The sequence below is a fragment of the Callorhinus ursinus genome, unplaced genomic scaffold (assembly GCF_003265705.2).
Source record: "Callorhinus ursinus isolate GAN/ISIS: 27379988/994484 unplaced genomic scaffold, GSC_fseal_2.0 scaffold66, whole genome shotgun sequence".
NCBI lineage: Eukaryota > Metazoa > Chordata > Mammalia > Carnivora > Otariidae > Callorhinus > Callorhinus ursinus.
In genome coordinates this window covers 6,425,969-6,448,054 of record NW_027397128.1, presented here as the reverse complement: position 1 = coordinate 6,448,054, position 22,086 = coordinate 6,425,969, and the positions used below count along the sequence as shown (strand labels likewise).

The following is a 22,086-nucleotide window of genomic DNA, read 5'->3' as shown; positions in this document are numbered from 1 at the left end:
TTCCAAGGCTTAGAGTACCTGCTTTGGCTGAATTTGTACTTACAGAGCCCAGGTCTCTGCTCTGCCCCTGTAATCACCATTTCCCTGTGAGGGTGCACCAAAGAGCAGGCAGAATTATCATCATCCCAAGGAGCTTTTGCCTAATACTGACTCACTCTGTCCAGACCCTTCAGGGAAAGCTTCATGCAGTGTCCGGTATGGCCTTCAAAGCTGACCGGAGTTGTGTAGACCACAGAGGACGAGCTCAGCTTCTGGAGAATGAGCACTAGGCGGTTTCACCTCTCACCCAACAGGCAGCCCCCTGCCCCTCAGCTGGGCCACCCAACGGTGAACCCTCCCCAGGCTAGATCGAGCACGGACATTCTGAGGCTGATCCAGTGAACTGTGGTGACCTCCCTTCAGACCATTTCCCACTGCTCACGAGCAGAACCAGCTGCAGCTGGTGCTTCTTACTGAGCTACCCAGGATTATGTACCCATAACCTCCATTTGGATGAAGGCACCCTTGGATTGACTAGCTACCACTTCAGACAGCAATGACCTACGTAGACCATGACCATGAATCAGGCTGGCCTAGACAAAGTCAATCTCCTGCCAGTCCCAACAGCCCAGGACCCCAAGGCCCCTCCTTATGAGGCAGCAGAGAAGAGGCTTACAGTTCACCATGAGCCATATGAGAAGTGTTTCACCAGCTTGACCTGGTGTTTAAGGTGCACCTTAAACAGAGCAGTTAATTTCCGAGACATGTGGTAGAATACGAATATTTCTTAAGATTACATTGGTTCTTAAAAGTCAGCTTATGGCCTTTCCTACCATTTACTGTTTTTCAATAAATCTTTATTTAGACAATGTTAGTAATCCCCCTTCCACGTCAATTCCTTTAAGCAGGAAGGATTTTATGTTGAAGGCTGGCTCTGTATCTGGGATGACAGTCAGTCTGTTGGAGCCGTGTGGACATCCTGGGTGCATATGCACATGCGTGTAATTCAAGAAGCAGGTCCAACTCCAGGTGTCCAGGGAAGAAAAGGCTCTTCTCTTAACACAGATGAGTACAGTTAAGGGAAAGAAAACACAGGAGGAAGAAGCCAGGAGAGCAACACTGAGTCCCTTGACCTGGTTCTCTTGAAAAACCATTCTTCTAAACCTGACACTGTGGCTGAGAACTGATCACTACCACAGCAGAGCTTGGCCTGGCACCCCAACACCAGTGCCAGGGATGTCCTGGTAGACCAGCCTTGGAAGCAGTTGGTCCTCAGAGCCTCCAACATTCTTTCAGAGGGAGCAGCTGGATGAGAGAGACCCAATGTCTCCCCCATGCAGATCAATCTCTACACTGACTGCAAATAAGCAAGGGTGCACGCGCACACACACACTCATGCACGCACACATGGACAGACGGATAGACGCGCGTGCGCACGCATGCACACACACACACACACACACACACACACACACACACACACTTTCCCCATCTTCTCATAAGGGGAGGTGCAAATGAGGAAGAGAGGGCGGGGCTGTGGGCAGTCTGTCTCTGTACCCTGCTGCTACTTACGTTCCTGTATGCTGCTCTCCTGGGCCATGTTTTCTTTGCTCTTGTAAAATGGAAACTTTCGAGAGAGGCGGAAACTCTTTTTACGTTTCGTTTTGATCGACTGTGAAAGAACATGAAGATGGAGGGGAAGGACAGAAGAAAAAAAAAACAGAACAATGGATTTTAAAGCATGCAAGAAAAACTAAAATGGAGACAATGGTGAGCTAAATAAAAGACCATCTCTCACAAATGGAGTCTATGAGATTAAATGAAAGTTGATGTAAGAGGAAAATTATGTTTACAGGAAAATGTTGTAGGGATGTTAGAGGTTTCTACCTAATCCAGACTCACAGCACTCACTGGCACTTTCTAAAGGACAAAGGTCACTGTAGCCTCCTGGACACATGCCCTAAGGTGCCACTGATACAGAGTCATCTACTCCGTGTCTCTCTTCCCTCTACCGCTCCAGAAGTTCTTTGGCCTGCGAAGCTCACAGAAGAAAAGGGGTGAATGACTGAGCCCTCATGCCTCATTGGTCTGAGGGGAGGTGGTCAGAGATCTGAGGCTGGCCTTCCTCATTGGGTAACAAGGCCAGGTTCTGTTCAGGGTCCCCCACAGCTCTGACAGGGTCTGCGGCCAGGGAGATAACCACAGATGGCTTCATGTACCCGGAACAAGTCAGCCTTTCCAGACAGTCCAATTCCAACACATCTTCAAGAGCCAGTAACCCAGGGGGAAGGAGTACAGGCTGGACACGGAGTTTCAGTGCCCTCTCTCTGCTTTCTGAAAAGCAGTCAGTGTTCTGATAGGACAGAGCCAGCCCCCTGAAAAAGAGATATTTTGTTGTGCTCCCCAGTTCTCTTATCCAGCAGACAGACTCCAAGCTTCTTACTCCTTTTCACATATTGGCTGATTTCCTTGGGGATCCCCACTTACCCTGTTAGACTCAATCATCCCCGTCCTGGCATGGAACTTCACGGTTTTCAATCGAGCTCTTTCTTTCTTTTCCACCCTGTTTTGGAGTCAGAGAGGAGTCCTGTTACTCACTGCCAGTGCATGGTCTCAGCAGCCACCTTTTGGCTCCCTGAGTCATAACTGTGTCTTGAGCACCAACTCTACCGAAAAGGAACGATAGAGCACATCCATTGCTCTCAAGCAACTTAAGAGTATAATAGGTACAAAAGAAAGCAATACCAGGAAGAGGGCAGGGAAGGCCTCAAGATCATGACCACTCACCTCTTCTTACTGGGGATCACACCGATTTGCTCGCTTTCTCCATGCGGGGTCACCAGTCTCGCCTGCCACCACTCATCATCAGACGCATTAATGACGTGCAGAATGTCACCATAGGAGAAGCTGAGCCCCTGGCTTGGCAGGCAGCTGTCCCGAGTTCGATCATAATCAAACAGGGCCCTGAAACATGCAGCGAAAGATGAAGTCATCATCCTGACCCAAAATGCCAGGAGCCTGGCACTCTTGAAAGGATGGCAGAGGAAGGCCAACCCAAAGAGTCAGCACAGACCCAACAGCCTCAGAGCAGACCAGACGGAATTCTCCAGGAGACTGCATCCTTCCTTCGGTCTCGATGTTATAGATATATGCCTCTTCTCAAAGAACATCCCAGGCTCCCCAAAAAGGGGAATAAGAGAAAATCCTTCCTGAGTCCCAATGCCTCGAAGCCTCTATCTAGACACAAGGTGGAAGTCCAAAGTAGAACACACAACAGTCCTCTCCCCTCCCGCACATCCCAGGGAAACAAGTTAGCTCTACCAAAGGGCTTCCTCAGTTTACAAACATATCTTCAAAAAGTAGTTGAAGGCAGGACATAAAAATGTTAACTAGTCTCCAACAATGAATGGTAAATGCTGCAGAGACACAAAAGAGAAAAGGACCCCGTGTCCTGGGACAACTAAGGAAAAAGCTAAATCTGACATTCACCCACACAATAATAAAGTTGAAAGGACCCTGCAAAGAAGTCTCCTAGTTTAATCTCTCATCTTACACAGAGGGAGAGGGAGGCTCAGGGAGGAAGAATAATGTGACCCAGATCACAAACCTACCTAACCTAGGATGGTGCCAGGTCCTCTGACAAGACATGCGGAGTAGAGTGATAAAGGAGAAGGCGGGAAAAGGCGGGAAGGGAGCTATACCATCCAGGCTTGAGAAAAAGGAAGAGCCCAGCTTGGATGTAGCTGGAAGTCCTAGAAATTGAGGTTGGAAATAAAGGTCTGGGGCAAAATTTGGAAGGCCCTGAATATACCTGATCCAGTGGCCCCTGAAGATTTGAGAGTAAGGAAGTGACACATCAAAAGAGCCTTAGGAACATTAATCCACCCTCATATGTAACGGGATAATCATGTGGAGTGGGGTGGGGTGGATTTGAAGGCAAATTTAAACCGAAACTACAAGCTCAAATCCTTCAGGACCCACCGCTGGCTCTGACTCTGGTGAAGCTGGCACTTCACACCAAAGCTCCCTGCTTCCGGGAATAAACTCACCTGCATGAAAGTGTCTACTTTTCTCACCCGCTGGATCTCTGCTCATAGAGTCACTGCGAATGGGTGATTTCAGTGAGAAGTTTGTATTTTTCTACTCACCATCTAGCCTCTCTTTTTTATATTCTCTGTTAACACCTTTGTACACACACAGCCCAGTGCCATTTCCCAGAACTAGTTCCAAGATTTAGACTTCTACCTGCAGTTCGGTGGTCTGTGGCTCGGCTGGAAGCTGCAAAGTAAAACCCACTATTTCCCCATGTGCAGGCCCAAATGAAATACAGAAGACAGTAAAACTGTGCAGAGTTGAAATACCCATCTACTTTTTAAACTTCTTGAAACAGAAGTCTTAAGAAATCGGTATCAGATTATTTGAAAATGAAAATACCCAAACTCTGACAGAAAGCCTTTATCTCCCTCAACTTATGCACTTGAAGCAGTAAGGAGAGAGGCCGGGCCAGCAGATCAAGGAGGCACTCTGCCCAAGAGGTTCTTTCCTGGCTCTGTGCAACAGGATCAAAGCTGAATGCATTTGCCCTGCATTCAAAACTGAGTTTCCTAAAGCAAGGAAGGCATTCTGTCAGATGTTCCTACAAAGATATGCATGGTGAAGACCTTATTCTAAGTGACAATGAGAAACACTAAATGTCATTCTGGGCTTCAAAGATTAAAACAAATGTAGTAGGGAAAAGAAAAGAACTTGGATTAAGTACAAATTAGTTTGGGGAGGGAAGAAGGAAGATGTTAAAATGAATTAGGAGAGATTAGGATGAGGTTGTAAACACTGGAAGGGAGAGCTTACTGGTGACAATCCAGGGACAATCCAATATATATTCTAGCACACCAGAGAACCATATCTGACCTTTGCTGACAGCAGCAAGAAGCTGCAGCACATATGATCAAGTTGATATAAACATGTTCTCTGGATGTCAGGAAGCCAATTACTGGTCATTTTTAAAAATCTGAGATTGAAATGAAACTAACATGCCAGGTCACTTCCAAGAGGAATTTCAGATACCTTACCATATTAAGACACATGTGCCATGAGCTAAGTAACAACAAAATAAGTGTGGATCCCAGTCACCGAGAATGCCAGCAGTGAGCACTGCACACCGGCAGCGGTGCTGTGTGCTTTGCTTTTACCCACGGGCACAGAGGCCTTTTACAACTTTACTTTGAAAAAACATATGTCAACATAAAAAGAAACTGCTTTCAAATATTTGTGCTGTTTCTTTTTCTTTTCTAACACATTTCACAATCACTGCTTCTTCTTGCTATTTGTTGATTTTTTTTCCTTTTAGACATTAGATATTGGTTTTTCTAGACATTAGATATTGGTTTTTCTTTCTTTTTTTAAAAAATTTTACTTATTTATTTGAGAGCGAGAGATCTCGATCACAGAGGGAGAAGGAGGAGGAGACTCGCCACTGAGCAGGGAGCCCGATGCGGGACCTGATCCCAGGACCCTGGGATCATGACCTGAGCCCAAGGCAGACACTTAACCGACTGAGCCCCCAGGCGCCCTGAGATAAATGGTTTTCGATAGCACTCACCTATCCTTTTGCCCCTGTCCTCCCAACTTAGTTATATCACATTTTGGGGGGATAAACCGTATTTAATTTTACATTATTATGTAAACAGTGTCCATAGATGACTACCCTTCCTTTCCTATAAGGTTTTTCTACGGTTTCTTTCCTGCCAGAAATACGTAATTTTTTATCTGATAATTTTTCTATATCCCTATTATTTTGTAGCTTATCTAACACAGAGGTCTATTTAGATTTACTGTTTCTTTTTGTTACAGCCAAAATATTTGAAAACAGTTTCCTTTGTAGAGCCAGAAAAGAGAATAGGAAAAAGTTTAATTTTTTTGCATGTTATTATAGTATTTGAAATTTTACACTATTCATATGCATGAATTTCATTAAAATTTAATATAAGCTCATTATAGATAATTTGAAAAACATAAAGTCTAAAAACAGAAAAATCACATTTAATATAACTCAGAACTGTTCTTCATATTGTGATACTATATAATACTGTGTAATAAGTACACAGAAAACAGATTTCACTGAGATGGAAACATGCTGTGTATGTACAATTTGGCAACCTTAGTTGTCACTTGAAATTGTATCATTAATATTTCCCATATCATTGATTATTCATCAAAACTAATATTTTTAAAGATGATACAACATTCTATTCTTAAGGATATTCATTAATTAAACAAGTATTTTTGAGCATCTAATATGCTCAGGCACTCTTCTAGGTGTTTAAGGGAAAAAAAAAAGGAAAGAAAGCACCTGGCTTGAGTCATTTACTTCTGGTGAGGAACATGTTTGGCTCTAAGTTGTCCAGCAAAGAAGGCAAAAAAAGCGCTATATCCCACTAAAAAGTGGTCCCTAAGTTTATCTGGATTTTGTTTGATGAATTTGTGGATGAGGAACACTGAACGACAGAATAAAGAATGTTTTTAAACTATGATTTTGTTAAAGACATAGCACATTTGAATTTGAAATAAAAGAAAATGAATTTGAAATTCTGACCCATAACGTCATTCTCGGTTGAGAATGTAAAATGAATGAATAAGAATTTCCTTTCCTATCAGTCAGAACTACAAATGGAAAAAGAGCTTTGCAGGACATCGGAGCCTCAGAAGTCCCTAAGCTTCTTTCCAGCTCTAGCATTTCATGAGCTCAAGTCTTTCCTAGGTCTTCTCTACCAGGTTAAACATGCCCAATTCCCTCCCGAGTCCTTCCACTGTCGCGATGGTGATTTCTTTTCCAAATCCACGGTGTAGATTTTCTCTAAAGCCACTTTCTCTCTTTTCCTGCCGAAATTTTATTGGACTGTGAGCTAGAAAGCTTCCTCGGAGATGACAGAAAGCAGGCTCAGAGGCACACACGGCCTCATCTAGAGTTGTGTGGTGGGCGACTCTCACACTGGGGCTCTTAAATCTCAAAAAAATTTCATGAGGTCTAAGTCATGAAACAACAAGAAACAACAACCCCCCCCACCAAAAAAAAAAAAAGCTAACTCCTCACTTGGCTATGTCTAAAAAATACCTTTCTTCCATTATTTAAACATTCACTTTGTCTACTTTGTGTGGGGCACTGTGTTTGACAGGTGGGAGACGCAGAAGCAAGATTAAGTCCTGGCCTTAAAGGGTGTGTTGACTGAGTGTGTGGTAGTGAGAGGCACGAAGGCGAGATAAGACAAGGCCTAAAAGCATTCAGAGGGAGCATAGGTCACACCTAACTTGGGGAAGCTATGAGGAGGGGTTGACTTTTGAACTGGGTCTCAGTGAAGGTTCGGGATTTCAAGAGAGATGGAGAGACGCCCTTCTGGCTAGAAAGAACAGTGTGAGCAAAGTCTTCGAGGCAAGCAAGCCACAGTGTGTGGCAGGGTCAGCAGCACCCAGATTTGGCTGCAGTGCAAGGTGCTCAGTCCACAGTCCAGCTAAGGAGTCGGGCATTCACTTGGTAGGCCTTGTAAGACCGACTTCATGGCCTCAGCTTTTTTATCATTAGCAGGCGAAACTTTGATGTGGAAGGTACAATTACGAGAGAACAAGGGGCGCCTGGCTGGCTCGGCCAGTAGAGCACAGGACTCTTCATCTCAGGGTCGTGAGTTAAAGCCCCACATTGGGCATAGAGCTTACAAGAAAGAAGGGAAGAAGGAAAGAAGGAATAAATTAAAACAACAGGCTGTGTAGTAAACTGAAAGCACCTTTCAAATGATGTATATTTCCTGTAATTGAAAAAAAGTATGTAAATCAGACCTTAATGAATTTTGGGGGCACCTGGGTGGTGCGGTTGGTTAAGCGTCTGACTCTTGGTTTCAGCTCAGGTCATGATCTCAGGGTCATGAGATCAAGCCCCGAGTCAGACTCCATGCTCAGTGCAGAGTCTGCTTCAGTTTCTCTCTCCCTCTCACCACCCCGTCTCTCTCGCTCTCTAAAATAAATAAATAAGTCTTTAAAAAATTTTTTTTAGATTTTATTTTGAAAAAGTATCGACTACCTACGTGAGACCTTTAGGAAGCATGTTAAACTGTGGCCATCTAGCAGTGATGATCTCTCTAAGGAGCAGCCTGGAACCTAAAATTGACAAGGACTGGCTCCTTGTTACACATGCCTCAGGTTACTGGTAAGGAACTGGTAAGAGGATGAAGGAGCACCTTTCTCCACAACCTGGATGGATATATCCTTAGGGCAAGCACTAGAGAAAGTCAAGGCAGATACCATACCACCCCTTTTAAATCAGACTGAACCACTGTCCCGAAACTGAAATCCTATACATGGAAGGCCCAGATGACATGGCAACAAAACTTTTCAACCTCTGGCTCAAAAAGACTGAACAGAAAAAAAGAAAGTCAGTATCTATTTGTCTCCAGACACCTAAAACCACATTTAACCACTCTGGTACCTTGGTCCCACCCTGTGTGTGTGAGTTTATTGACAAGATGGTGTGTTGGGAGACTGGAAGCTTCAGAAACCCCTTATTCTTTTTGGGTCTAGATAAAAAGAATTTCATGACAGCCTCCGAGTTGAGGACTGATCAGTTCAGAGGAAAACAATATGTCAGGAGAGAACAAAGCTTATGGAAATATTACCCTCTACAGCCTAAGATCACAGTAAGTGGTCTACATAAAAGATTATTCTTCAACCCTGAATATGTTCCTCCTTGGTTATGGCCACGCACCTCTGTGAAGCAAGGGAAAGCCAGATCCTGGGTTTTCCTGCAACTTGCAAACATTATGGCCAGGCCAGAAAAACACCAACCTCTCTTAAAAGCAGGGTAAAGACTGGCCCAGAGAAAATGTGGCATAAAAAAACAAAGTGAAAGTGGGCAATGAAGCAGGCTTCCAGAGCCAAGTCACACCAGCAGGAAAAGCAGATGCTCACTTCCCAGGGTCTGCAGGTTGGAGTTCCCGAGCTGGGCTTCAGCACGGCGGCTTTAAATGCCGCTGCCTATCGTCCTTAGGAGAAAGCACTGCCAAAGGTCTTGAAAGATATGTTGTGTAAGTGGTGACCTTTCAAACAGTATCCCCTAAGAGCTGCGTGCACCTGCCCACATAATACACGTGCTCTCGGGGACTTTGCCTAATCTTCCCTTCAGCTGGGACCTCACTGGCGGATGGGAAAGCAGGAAGATAATCAGCTCAAAGTAAACAGATTACCAGGCCAAAGTCTCCCGCAGTTCAGGTCCTAAATTGTGAGGTTTGGGTCTAAAAGATCCAGAGAAATCAGAAGCATCTGGCACAGCCACCTCGGTGTCTTGGTGAACAGGAATGCAAAGAAAATGGCAACTACCAAGGAAACCGGTCGGGCAGGTTTCTCCACGCAAAATAAACAAGAGCACTTCAGCCTCAGAGACAAGCCGCTGCCTCCGAGGCACTCACCTAGCAATGAGCCCACCCCTCTGCCCCAGGCTCCAGCTATCTGTGTGGCCTGGGGAGGTGGGGGAGGGGCTCTGCTGGTCCCCTCTCACCCTCATCAGCTTCCCCAGGCCCAACCCAAGTCCCACCCTTCTCCGTGACCCTGCCCACTCCAAATTTCTTTCTTCCAAATTCATGCTATGTATTTAGCAAAGACCTTTCTTAATGTTTTCTACTTATGGCTATTTAATTCTTGCAGTTTTAAAATCTTTCATAGGATAGCACCAAAGGGGAAGCCCTTTGCAGACTAAGGCCATGTATGACACTCATAAATGGTGGAGGAGATCAGACTGGGGGAGTGGAGCACAAAACACCTTCCCAGTTACTCTCCAGTTGCTATCCCTCAGTTCTCCCACTGCACTTCCCTCCCATGCCAGCTGGGGTCTAAGACATTGCTTTCTTCCTCTGGCCAGTGTTATGGGCTGAATGTTTGCGTTCCACCAAAATTCATACACTGAAGCCCTAACCTTCCAGGTGATGGTATTTGGAGTTAGAGCCCGAGGGAGGTAATTCGGTTCACATAAGGTCATGAGGGAGATAGTTCCCCTATGAGAAGAGGAAGAGACAAGGAGATCTCTCTCTCTCTCTCCTTGCACGCACCCAGGAAAGGCCAGGTGAGGACACAGCAAGAAGGCGGCTAAGAGCCAGGAAAGTTGGGGGTGTTGCTCACCAGAACCTGAGTCTGCTGGCACCTAGATCTTGGACTTCCAAGCATCCAGAACTGTGAGAAATAAATGTCTATTGTTTAAGCCACCCAGTCTATGGTACTTTGTTATAGCAGTCTGAGCTTCAGAAAGTACCAGATAAAAGGCACATATTATTTGAAAATTGAGCAGCCCCTCTCTTGCCTGGTCCATGTGAAACATGCACTGAGAGCCATAAGGCAATAATCATTCATCAGCTCTTGACCTTACTGTGAGAGCTAAAATTGCTAGCAGCTTCTGAAAAGCAACCTAAAAGCCCAAACTTGAGTACTCAGGTCGACACAAGATGGGTCATCACCAGAGGCACAAGTGCAGCTGACAGCAAGTCAGGTCTCTGTGGCACTCTGTGCAGAAGGTAACATGGAGAACAAGGAAGGGCACCGCTCTCCTTAGTCTACTTCGAAGTCTCAGGCCTTAAAGGTCAGTTATGACGTTAGACAGGCAGTCAAGGACCAACTGCCCTGCAATATATGAACATTTGGGGTCACAACACCTGTTGGGTAGCTGAGGGGGTTATGAGCACAGGTCCAGGACTGCTGTTTGGGGAATATGCTCTAGCAACAGGCAGTTCAAGAATCACTGACACAGGAAACTCTGCCCCACCCACCCTCTGGTAGCCCAGAACACCACAGAAATTGCTATTGCTTGTTAAGATGTGTATTACTATCACCCCCCAATTCTGTCAGTGAAGCCTGCCAGAATCACCTCACTGGCATTTTAATCCAGTACTGAAACTCATTAATGAACAAGACAAAGGCTCTCCTAAGCACCACCCTGGGCTATAAGCACAGGACAGCTGCACAATTAATGTCTGCTTGGTGACGAGAAGGAGCCTTCTGCGGCGTTCTTTGATGATCAAGCCACTATTTCTGACACGGTTTCGGGAATGGAGACTACAGATGCCCCAACATGATTTCCTTCCTCAAGTGGGAAGAAGAGTGGGATGGTAGATGGCCAGCCGGGAGGCCAGGACTCCCCAGAGACCTGCCTGATGTAGTTCTGTGGCTGTGAAGAATGCACCCAGCCTGGTGATTTGCACGAAGAGACTTGCAAAAGCTCTTTCTACAAATATACTCTCAAGCCTCTTGGCAGCTTTTGGAGGACAAGGTCTTTCGTTCATTCATTCATTCAAGAAATAGACAAAAGAACATCCAAGTTTAGAACTTGGAGGGTCCCTGGAACTCTCACCTACCCTGTGTCTTTTCGTACTCCCTTCACATCAGAATGACCTGAATTAAACACCCCAACCACCCTGATCCTGGGCAAGAGGCTCAACAGAGACATACTTCTGTGGACTTTTCCAGCGTGGAAGGCAAGTTCACTAGTAGACCAATGCCCTAGAGTGGGCAGAAAAACAGACTCCACTCATCCTACCTATACCACTGAAGAGATGAGGCTAGTGTGGTGACGGCTGGGGAAGGCCTTTCCATTAAGTCACTAGTGATCTTAAAACCAAGTCACATTTTCCAAACACTGTAATCTTTCCTTCTTTCCACAAACCCCACCGCCCCCCTCTCGTTAGTAGAGTCGCAGCTACCTAGGGCTTCACCTGCTCTAGCCTCGGTGGCGCTGCAAGAGAGTGTTATTTGCTTGGTAACCCATGCACACCAGAGAATAACAGACACTCAGGAGAAGGCGAGGGAGAAGAAACATATCAGAGGGGAAACAACAGCTAAAAGAATCAGAGGTGAAACCCCAACTGAAAAGGGCTCCTTCGCTTTAACCACCTGCTGCCCAGTGTCTTCTGTGTAGAGGGCAAGCTGCTGGAGGGCAGGCCCGGCATCCGCTGCTTCCTTGAATCCACCTCCACAACCATGCCCCAATTCTCAGCCCTGTGCTTCCCTGCTTTCCACATAGTAGGACCCACCGTAAGCATCATGTTCAGTTGTTCAAGCGAAACAGAAACAAATAGCCATTGTGACAAACAACTGGTTATTCCTGAGCCTTCTGACTGCTTGTTAAAAAAAAACATACATTTCCCCAAACCCAGTGAATCCAAAGCAATAAAAGAGGAGCCTGGGGATCTGTATTTTTACTAGCATGCCAGCTGATTCCTATCTGCAAGTTTGGGAAATGTTGAAAGAACCACGCTCTGTGGTCAGAACAACCGGGTTGAAATTCCAGTTTTGAAACTTCTTGGCTGTCTAACTGGAGTCTCTGTTTTCTCATCTGTAAAATGAGAATAAGGTCTACTTTGCAGCACAATTTAAAAGATTTCAATCACAATTTAAAGAGGCTCACAAAGGCCCTAATGCATAGATGTTCCCTGACGGTTTGCTTCCCTTTATCCTGAAGACATCTCAGAACTACTGAAAAGTTCTGATTAGATTATGTCTAGATTGTTGCTTTAGCTTCAAGCCCCTCTTGCAACAACCAGGCAAATGGGTGCCCAGCCTCTTCCGAAACACCTCCAGTAACAAAAGATCAAATTTACTATCTCTGGAAGCAGTCCATTCCATTTTCAGACAGTCTTAATCATCAGCTCTTTCTTCCTTCTGTGGAGCTGAGATCTGCGTTGGGTGACAGAACAAATCTAATCCCTTTTCCACATGATAGGGCAATGCAATTAACTTAGATAAGGAAATTGAGGAGCAGCAGGTGTGTGTGGGGGGTTCAGTTTTGAACACACCGCTTGTTTGAGGCACTGGGAGCACAGCTTCATGCCCACATCCAGCAAATAGTTGATATGCAGGTCTGGGGTTCACTAAAGACATCAGGGGTGTCATTTATACAACAACAGGATCAGAATCTGTGAAAATAAATGACATTGCCATTTAGGGGGCAGAGCTAATGAAAGATATCGAGGAATGGTTAGCAAGGTAGGAAGAGAGCCTTTAAAGAAGCAAGCAGGGAATTCGTGGGAACAAATGTGGTGAAGAGGTCAGACCAATGGCAGAGAATCAGTGAACCAGTCATTGGATTTGATGACTAAGAGGTCACCGTGGATCCCTGACAGAGTTGGGCTTCTGCTCCTCTCCGGAGCCTTCCGGAGTTGCTTGGAACCACACCACCATGCTGAAAAGCAGATGCACACTTCCTTTCCTACTGAAAGAGAGGTGATTTGAAGACATAGCAGGAGCAAGTACAGATGACTCCAACACTTCCTAACGTGGATTTAAGAGGGGCTTCTCCAAATAAGGCTCCCAGGCTCCTATCTTTTGGTGAAACTCTGCCTAGTACAATCCTTCCTGGATATGAACCACAGTAAAGAACTTTCTTGTGTTTAATACTGCATTTGCCCAACTTACTGAACCACTGATTTTGCACACAATACCTATTAACATCTCGGGGAACCAGTGTTTCCTGGCACATAATTTGGCACATGTGGCAAAGAGAAGAGAGACAACAGTTTAAGGGACTATTGGTATCAAGGGAATTTTTTTTCTCTTCCTTTTAAGAATGGAAGAAACTTGAATTTGTTCACATGCTAACGAAAAGGAACGAAGTGCAGAACGAAAGAATGCCAAACAGGCACAAAAAGGAACAGAGCAAGCCAGGCTCTGGTAGAGGGGTTAGCTTAGCGAAGACCTCAGCTCACTGCTTTAGCCCCATAAAACACTTTCCTTGACTAAGTCTAAGTCTAGTGATCACAAATGTTCATTATTATAAAGCAGAGGGCACCGATGTTATCTAGATAAGGTTAAGGGCAGATTACATAAACCATATAAACTGATTCACTAGAAACAGAGTGCAGTGTCCACCCCCTCCCCAGAGTCAGATGCAATGTATCCCTTTCCCCAGGGCCAGAGAAGAGGGTGTTCCAGGTCTTTTGGGTCTTCTAGGTCAGGAGCTAATGCCCCACTTCCCCTACCCAGGCAGGGAGAGCTCTAGCACAGGATAGGTGGAGAGAGGAAATCTAAAAATAAAGCTCTCCGAAGAAACTGTCTTGCCTAAAGAGCAGCTTCCCACGCACACTGGAGTGCCACATCTGCGGGGGCTGGCAGCACGGGAACGGAACAATCCTGACCAAGTCACATTAGTATTACCCTTTTGCTGGGGGCAACAGCACATTTCTGCTTCCCCCATCAGCATCCTGGTGTCTAGGCTACAGACCCAGAGCAAGGGCTTAGTGACTGAAAAGATCACCAGTGACTAGTCCAGCCTTCCCCTAGCTCTCCTCCCTTCACAGCAGGAGGTGAGCACAGCAAAAGTGAAGAAAGCTGCTCTCAACAAACAAGGAGTCAAGTTGAGGGTTCATTTTTTAAAAAAGAATCATGAAGGTTTCTAGTGGGCTTCAGACTCAAAGCTGGGCTGCTCCCTGGGCTCTGCTCCCTGCAGGCAGGCTAGGGACTACCAGCTGAGGGAAAAGGAAATCAAGCACTGGAACCGAACTGCAATTAGCATTTATATCCACTTGTTATCCTCAGGTCAAACCGCAAAGACAGAGCAGTTGTCCCATTGCCAGGCAAGTAGCAAATGTAGCCTTCTCTCCTAACCCCGCAGCAGGTATCAGAGGCCACTAGGGAAAGTTCAACCCAAGAGTTTAACACAGCCCCACACCTAAGCATTAAACACACACACACACACACACACACACACACACACACACACACACACACAGCGCTATCTCTGGCTCAGGAGAGTTACCCCACCACCTCTTACTCTAAGGATTTTAACCTTGGAAAGATACAATGTACTTGCACCACACTGTTTGGTTTTGCCAAGAAGCTAGGGCAGGAAGAAGACAACCATCCCTACTTCTACAAGGAGGCCACAGTGTTCACTTAGCAGTCCAACTCCCCAAGAGGTTTCTACTTTGACCTGCCGAAGTATTATAATGTGCCTCCAGGGTCAAAAGCTTAACCTTGCTCAGTACCTCAGAGTAGCTTTCAGCAGCAAGACAGTCAATGCTATATATCCGTTCCCTCCACCCACCCTTCCTGGGGACCATACACCATCCCATCCCATGTTCCATGATTCAGATACAGCAGACCAGCGCAGCAGGGAGGAAGAAAACACCGTTTTAAAAAAAGACCCAGAAGCAGCAACCTGTCAGTTCTTTGGTCTCTTACAAGAGACCCTGTACCAGAACACAGTGATAGCTGATATGCTCAGATACAAAGGCTGATGTCTACTATGCATATGTGGAAGGGGGGGATGCCAAGTTTTCCCCTCAAATCACAGATTGCAAGCAAAGTACTCTGAACATTTGAGTGCTCTTTGAATGCTGACTAGCAACAATCACCCAGCAGTCTTTTACAATTAGAGCAAACTGAAATGTTCCCGTACTGAGTCATTCATGAGCAAAGAGGAAGAAGCCAGCTCACAGAAGGGAGAGACCCTGACCATAAAGTACACAGCCTGAGCATACAGTGCAGAATGCTGCTTTAGTACTGGGAACACACGCTCCCAAACCCACTAGTTAAACAGGAAGGGCTGTGTCCGCACAGAGCTCTCCTCACGCAGCACAAGGCCTGTTGCTCAGAAGTGTGACTTACCTGACATACAAAGACCTCTTCTCACTTGTTCGGAGGGACCCAGACCCAGAGCTCATGCTGCTGTTCATCATTTGTTCTCGCAAGTCGTGTATCTTCGATTCAAAGCGACTGTACTCTGTCAGGGAGACAAGGAAAAGAATGAACCCAAGGAGCTGCACCAAGCCTCTGGGCCAGTGGCTAAAGAGCCAGGAGGACACTGGGCTTCAAAGCAGCCGGCACCAGCACAGTCAATCTTTGCTGTGATAAGCAGAGTCCCTCCTCCAAGCACAGACAGACGTCTTCCCACTCACTGACCAAGAGAAGGAAGAAACACACCTGAAAAAGGAGTAACATTTGGACATATCGAATGGCAAAAGTTTTTATCTGCCTTGAAATCTCACTGATCCTTAATAAAAACAAAACAAAACAAAACAAAACAACTGGAAAGAGGTTCCAGTGCAGCCTTCATAAATCTTTAGAGCAGGCACTAAGGCCCAAGGAGAGCAGATGGGAAAGGAGACTTTCCCAAAAAAGTGGATTGCAGAGAACAGATGGCCCTGAGACACAGGGTGGAGGGGCTGGAAAGGACCTGAGGCCATTATATCATTGTTAGGCAAGGAAGATGATTTGTTTCTAGATGACGTTTTCTTTTTTTGGAGGGGGAGACAGTACACAAAGGTAAAAACAAACCGACCTCACAATCAGATGAGAAGATCACAAACCTCTCCTGAGTTATTTCCCTTTTAACAAACAGAAATTCTCCCAAACCGAGAAGTCTGCTGTCACCTTTCTCCTCCAAAATCATCTAGTCTGTGGGGTTGTAAGTCCATATGCCCAGCTTCATACCCCACTACCACCATCACAACAGCCTTGAAACAGCCTTATCACTCTGGAAAGGCGACTACACGTTTACACCCAACTTGAGAAAACCTGATAGAGGAAAATTAATTCTAGCTGTACAATTATTATAAAAGGCTTTTTTTTTGAATACGGATGCTTTGCTGTGACATTCTCCTAGTACATTTAAAATATGATATTCACATTTATTCTCCCCCCACACACAACAATTTTTAAGGTCTGTAACTGCTGCATAAAATGGGATATATGTAAAGCACAGGCTGTGGAAATGGGAGAAGATAGGCATACCTCATTATGACAAGATTTCAGAGGAAGACAAAATTTATAGTAGGGGTTGAAGGTTGTGGAACTGCTTTAAAAAACAAACATGTTTCCAGGGAAAAAGAATTCCACAAAAGCATTTTCATGCACCATAGAGGGCTGGCAAGAAGCATCCCTATCTAGTCTGTATGACTCTACAGGCAGAAAACAAAACACCTGTTCCAACACCTGACACTCCCCTTCCCTCAGCAAAGCAATCTGACCTTCAACTGGGTATAAAGGGAAATGCTAAAAAGCCTTAAGGGGAGGGAATGGAGTTTTAACTCACACAAATATCCTCAACAAAGTTTATTTTTGTTCACTCTGGTACCAATGAAGCCAACTGGTTAAATTCATGTGTTCTTTGATTCATCACGCACTGGTGTTAGGGTGATTTGTCCTCATTACCCACTCCCGTCCCTGAAATCCTGCAGGAAGCAGTTAAGTCACTGACTCACCCATTAAGTGTTGGGGGAAAAAGACAGCAGCTGGACAGTGTCCCCGTTCTGAGGGTTACAAGGCAACACATCAATATCAATGAGGCGTCGCGATCGAAATGTAGAGGGTGGTGACCGGTCTGTCATAGAAGCCCTGGACTGCCCGAGAGTGCAGCAGCAGGGCTGTCTACCTTTCCTCCTGCCCAGGGAACTGGCCCTACTCCAGGGCTCAGCCCTCCACCTGGGCCCTCTCATGGGATTCTTTCTGGTCCTCCTCTTCACTCACGGGCTAGGAGGAGAAGTTGGTGGGACAAAGAGATTTCTGACTAGGCAGCCCTTTCTTGGGGAAGATGAAGTAGAAGGCAGAAATACGCATTGAACCCAGAAAAAATATATACCAAATCTATCCCTAAGCCATTTCCCCCCTCTCGCAACTTGTTTATATATTCCCTTCTTTGGAATTGACTTGCCCGCTGAACTCCAACTTAGCAGCAGGTCATGGCAGTTGCTTAGTAACTCCGTTTCTTAAAAAATCCTTTAAAAAACAACCACCAAACCACTATTTCCTCAAAGCTCCTAATCCAAGGTTGATAATGCCGGGCCAGAGGGCCCACTTAAAATAAACTACAGAAAGAGAACAAGGCTGTTGCTTTAAGGAATCCACGTTCTGTCTTCTATGTGCTACTAAGGTTTCAAGACTATTAAATTGTGTTTTATTCATTTTCTCCCATTCAGATGATCCCCTTAGAGTTCCAGCTGCTCATCAGTCTCTGGCTTTTATCTGTAGAATTATCCAATGTCCACTAGGTACAGGGTAGCCTCTGAATAAATGACTGTTGGGTAAATGACGAGCAAATTAGAAAACTGTGCCCAAGTTGATGCTTCTGTTCTCAAACTAATAAACCTAATGGTTTACTTAACTGATGGCTGCCAGCTTCACTGGGGGCTTGGGAAGGTAGTTAAGAAGTGTTACCATTTCCTTTTATTCTCAAGGTTAACTGTTGGGAGTAATTGGGGTATATGGTTTTTAAACACTCTTTTGTGATGTTAATAACCCACAGTGGGCATCTGACTAACAGACTTTGTTTATAACAAAGAAAAATAATAAATCTAAGAAAAAACATTTAGAATAGTCTTAAGATAGATAGTACCTCATCTTAATACTAGAAGCATCATTTTCCAAGGACAGAAGCTTCACTTAAAAAGCATCTGAAGTCTAAGACCTCACGGACCCTCCTCCCCTTCCACTTTTAACAAAGGAAGCCATCGCTGGAAGGCATCTCCTAGGCTGGTCACTGCCTAGTCACTGCCCACCAGACCTGCCTCTAACCCAAAGGGCCCACTTCAAATAGGCTACTTTAAAGAAACAACACTTATTACTTAACTCTCAAGTCTACTAAACTATGTTTTATTCATTTTTTCCCATTCAGATGAACCCAACCATTTGTGACCCACAAAGATATCCACGGTGAGTCACTGCTCCCTGGTTCCCTTTGCTAATCATGGAGAGAGAAATGAGGGGTGGGGGCATGATCAGACGTCATTCCCTGAAACAGGGTTTCTCATTGACCACCTGGGGTGTCACTGAAGGAGCAGGATTTTGGATCCAACCCTAGACACACTGACTCAAAATCTATTGAGCAGGCCCAGGAATCTGCATTTTTGCCAGGCATCAAGGTGATTCTGATGTCCAATAAGGTTTGAAACTGCTGGTCTTGACTTACAAAATTGAGTTTGTTCTATTAGTTCAGGGAAAAGGTAAGTATCCTGCAGCGTGTATCAAAAGGAAGGTAGGGCCAGAGGGTTGGAAAACTCTCAAAAAAAAAAAAATTTGCCAATACAGTTGCAAATCCTGAAGGAAAGGAAAGCGCTAGAGGCCTCTGTCCAACGTGCCTGCAGAGAAAGCTGATGAACTTACACTTTTTTAAAAATAAAAGTAGCACATGATTTTTAAAAATCTTTACCTTCTTCCTTGAGACATTCCTGTATCACTTCCCCCGTCCCACTTACCCAAAGGTAACCAGTTAATATTTCTAGCATGTATCCTTCCAGACTTACTTCCATAAACATACACATATACTCACAAGTCACACAGAGTCACATAAATCTACTTTTTTCATCCTCTAATAGGTCATGGAAACCCAGCCATGTCAGTACATAGAGATATATCTCATTCTTTTTAATAGCTGCATAGTATTTCATACTATGGATAGACCATAATTTATTCAGTCATATCCCAACTGATGTACATTTAAATTGTTCATAATTTTTAATATTACCACCAATGCTGCACTGTATATTTGTATGAGCATTTCTATAGAATAGATTTCCCGAAGTGAAACTGCAGGGTCAAATTATATGCACACAAAAACATTTGATTGGCACTACCAAACTGAACCCCAACCTTCTGAAACCTTTATGACTGGAGGCTGAGGACAAATTGCTATTCTAAAGCTTCCAGCAGCTTTTCCATTTCTGAAGAAGTGGAGGCAGAATTTACCTTTGAGGACAGATTGATCTTTTGTTTGGGGAAAAAAACACTTCAATAAACCTTTTGGTTTTGCGAAAGTAAAGGCAAGACTATAATCTGGAATAGACAAAGAGGAACCTCAGATATTCCCTCTGCATAATCACAGAAAATGTCAGCCTCCTGTGGGTGGAGTTGTTGGTTCAAAGGACTTGTCCTACCACCTATATGATGCTCTATAGACACTCTGGAAATATCTACTTGACCACTCTGCCTCCCCCTACTTGATGACCTCCCTGTTACTGTAAACAAAACCCCCTTTCCCCTGCACACAACCGGTGTTTCCTCAAGTTTTGCTGATATTTGTTCCTAATTGCTTCCTCAATCCACCGCTTTGTTTCTAACTTCATTGTTGTTGCCTTACTGTTGATTTTGCCTCTTCATTTTCTCTTGACTATCCTAAGAGTGATGGAAAGAAGTTATTAAAAGATTTTAAGTGAAGGAATGACTTGATCATGGGTGTGTGTGTGTGTGTGTGTGTGTGTGTGTGTGTGTGTCATGAGGGCTACTGAGGGGCGATAAAGTGTGGTTGGTGCCTCACATGTAGATTTAGCAGCAGAGGACCATGCTTTCTCTTTTTGTCTAGCCCCTACAGCCCCTAGTGCAAGTAGCCCCTGCTTTCACATCAGCCAAACCAGCCAGCACTCAGCCTCTGTTCAAGTATGTCCAATGTTGGGAAGCTCTCTATTCCTTCATTACTAGACTAGATAACACTATTCAAGAGAAAATTCTTGGTTTAAGGGCCATTTCTTTTGCCAGCTGGTCCTAATTTGGGTGTTTAAAACAACATTTAAAACATGATGGATCTCTTCTTCATAATAGTATGAAGGAACAGTTTAAAGAAGGTCAAAGAACTGGGAAAGCCTGGAGCAGGTTCCAAGAATACTGAATAAGCCTGAATAGAAGGTAGAGTGTGAAAAGAGTAAGGTGGCGGTGATGGAAGGTTGGGGACCAGATTCTAAGAGTCTGAGATAAGACTTTCTTACTAGGCTAGGGGAACCACTGTTAAGTGTTTAAATAGGGACATGACACATCAGAACTAGGTTTGGGGGGAAGATTATTCTGGGAATGTAATATAGAATGGAGGACAGAGAGAAAGATAAAAGAGACCAAGAACCTCTTCTATGGGTAGAGACAATGACTTGAAAAGCCTGACATAGCAGGGGGGGGCAATTGAGAATACAAAAAAAGGGACAAGAATCAAGAAATATGTTGGAACTAGAAGAGATAAAATTTGACATCTGATTGGATGAAGGGATCAAAGGCAACCTCTGAGTTTTTTCCTAAAAGACCAGGAAAAAGTGGGATAATATCAGCCGTAATAGGGAATAGTCATCATGTCCTCAAAATAAGCTATTCCTTCTCCAGGCTAAATATTATTACTTCCTTAAGTATTCTTCATCTAACATGGTTTCCAGACGCTGTACTACTTCTCCCTTTTAAAATCTAGTGCCCAGAACTTGTGGTGATGTCATTTCCTTTACAAAATTATAAGCTCCTTGATGTGGGTTTTTTTTTTCCTTCTCAAAGTTTGGCAATCAGCACCCTTGTTGAGTCAACAAACTTTTATTGAATGTGTTAATTCATGATAAAGATCTGACAGGACAAACCTGGACACTAATTCTCAAGTTCTGGCTCCTCAGGAACTAATTAAAATACAAAACTTTCTCCTTCTACCCACCCCAAAATGCTAAAAACTGACCAACAAAACCACAAACCATTTATGCAAAAACACTGACATGTCAGAGGTTTCAAGATCTACTTAACGGCCTAATAAAGCATCAAAGAGGACCGAAACTACAACGTTCACTAATATGAACTGGACACACATCCAAGCCTCCAAATCCATCTCCCCTCTAATAAAACTTTGCTCTCAAACCCATCTACCTTCCTAACGACACAACTGTTTTCTCAGGGGGCACCTGGGTGGCTCAGTCAGTTAAGCATCCAACTCTTGATTTCGGCTCAGGTCATGATCTCAGGTCATTGATAAGCCCTGTATAGGGCTCCATGCCGGGCAGGGCGCCTGCTTAAGATTCTCACTCTCCTCCCTCTGCCTCCCCCCACTCTAAAAAAACTGTCTTTTCTGGATAAAAAATGACATTTGTCATTAATTTGGAAAAGCTGAAAGGGGCTGAGTTTCTTAACCCATAGAAAGTTCATTTGGGCCTAGATTATGGGTAGGAAAATGTTGTAGAGACAGGAAACAAATGGTAGCAACAAAGGGTATTTATTCTTCACGTGGTAGAGACTACCAATGATTTGAATGAAGATATAAACAAGGAAATGCTACAAAATAAAATAAAAGCCATGCCTATCAAATTTGGAAATGACAACAAAGTTGGGGAAACAACTGAATGACAGACTTCAGACACACAG

The 22,086-nt window shown here is 44.5% G+C and overlaps 1 protein-coding gene across 7 annotated transcripts in view; it reads right to left on the bottom strand.

The window, feature by feature from the left end:
• Window positions 1–22,086, bottom strand: part of DLG3 (discs large MAGUK scaffold protein 3) — a 54,790-nt gene that overhangs the window by 10,142 nt on the left and 22,562 nt on the right. For 5 of the 7 annotated variants that reach the window (XM_025855708.2, XM_073885797.1, XM_073885800.1 and 2 more), the window contains 4 exons: window positions 15,607–15,721; window positions 2,767–2,943; window positions 2,467–2,542; window positions 1,552–1,651 (listed from right to left, as the gene is read on the bottom strand). In XM_025855708.2, the coding sequence (XP_025711493.2) occupies window positions 1,552–1,651; window positions 2,467–2,542; window positions 2,767–2,943; window positions 15,607–15,721 (468 nt within the window). The remainder of the gene's footprint in view (window positions 1–1,551; window positions 1,652–2,466; window positions 2,543–2,766; window positions 2,944–15,606; window positions 15,722–22,086) is intronic. The other 2 variants (XM_025855565.2, XM_073885798.1) reach the window with 1 other exon arrangement.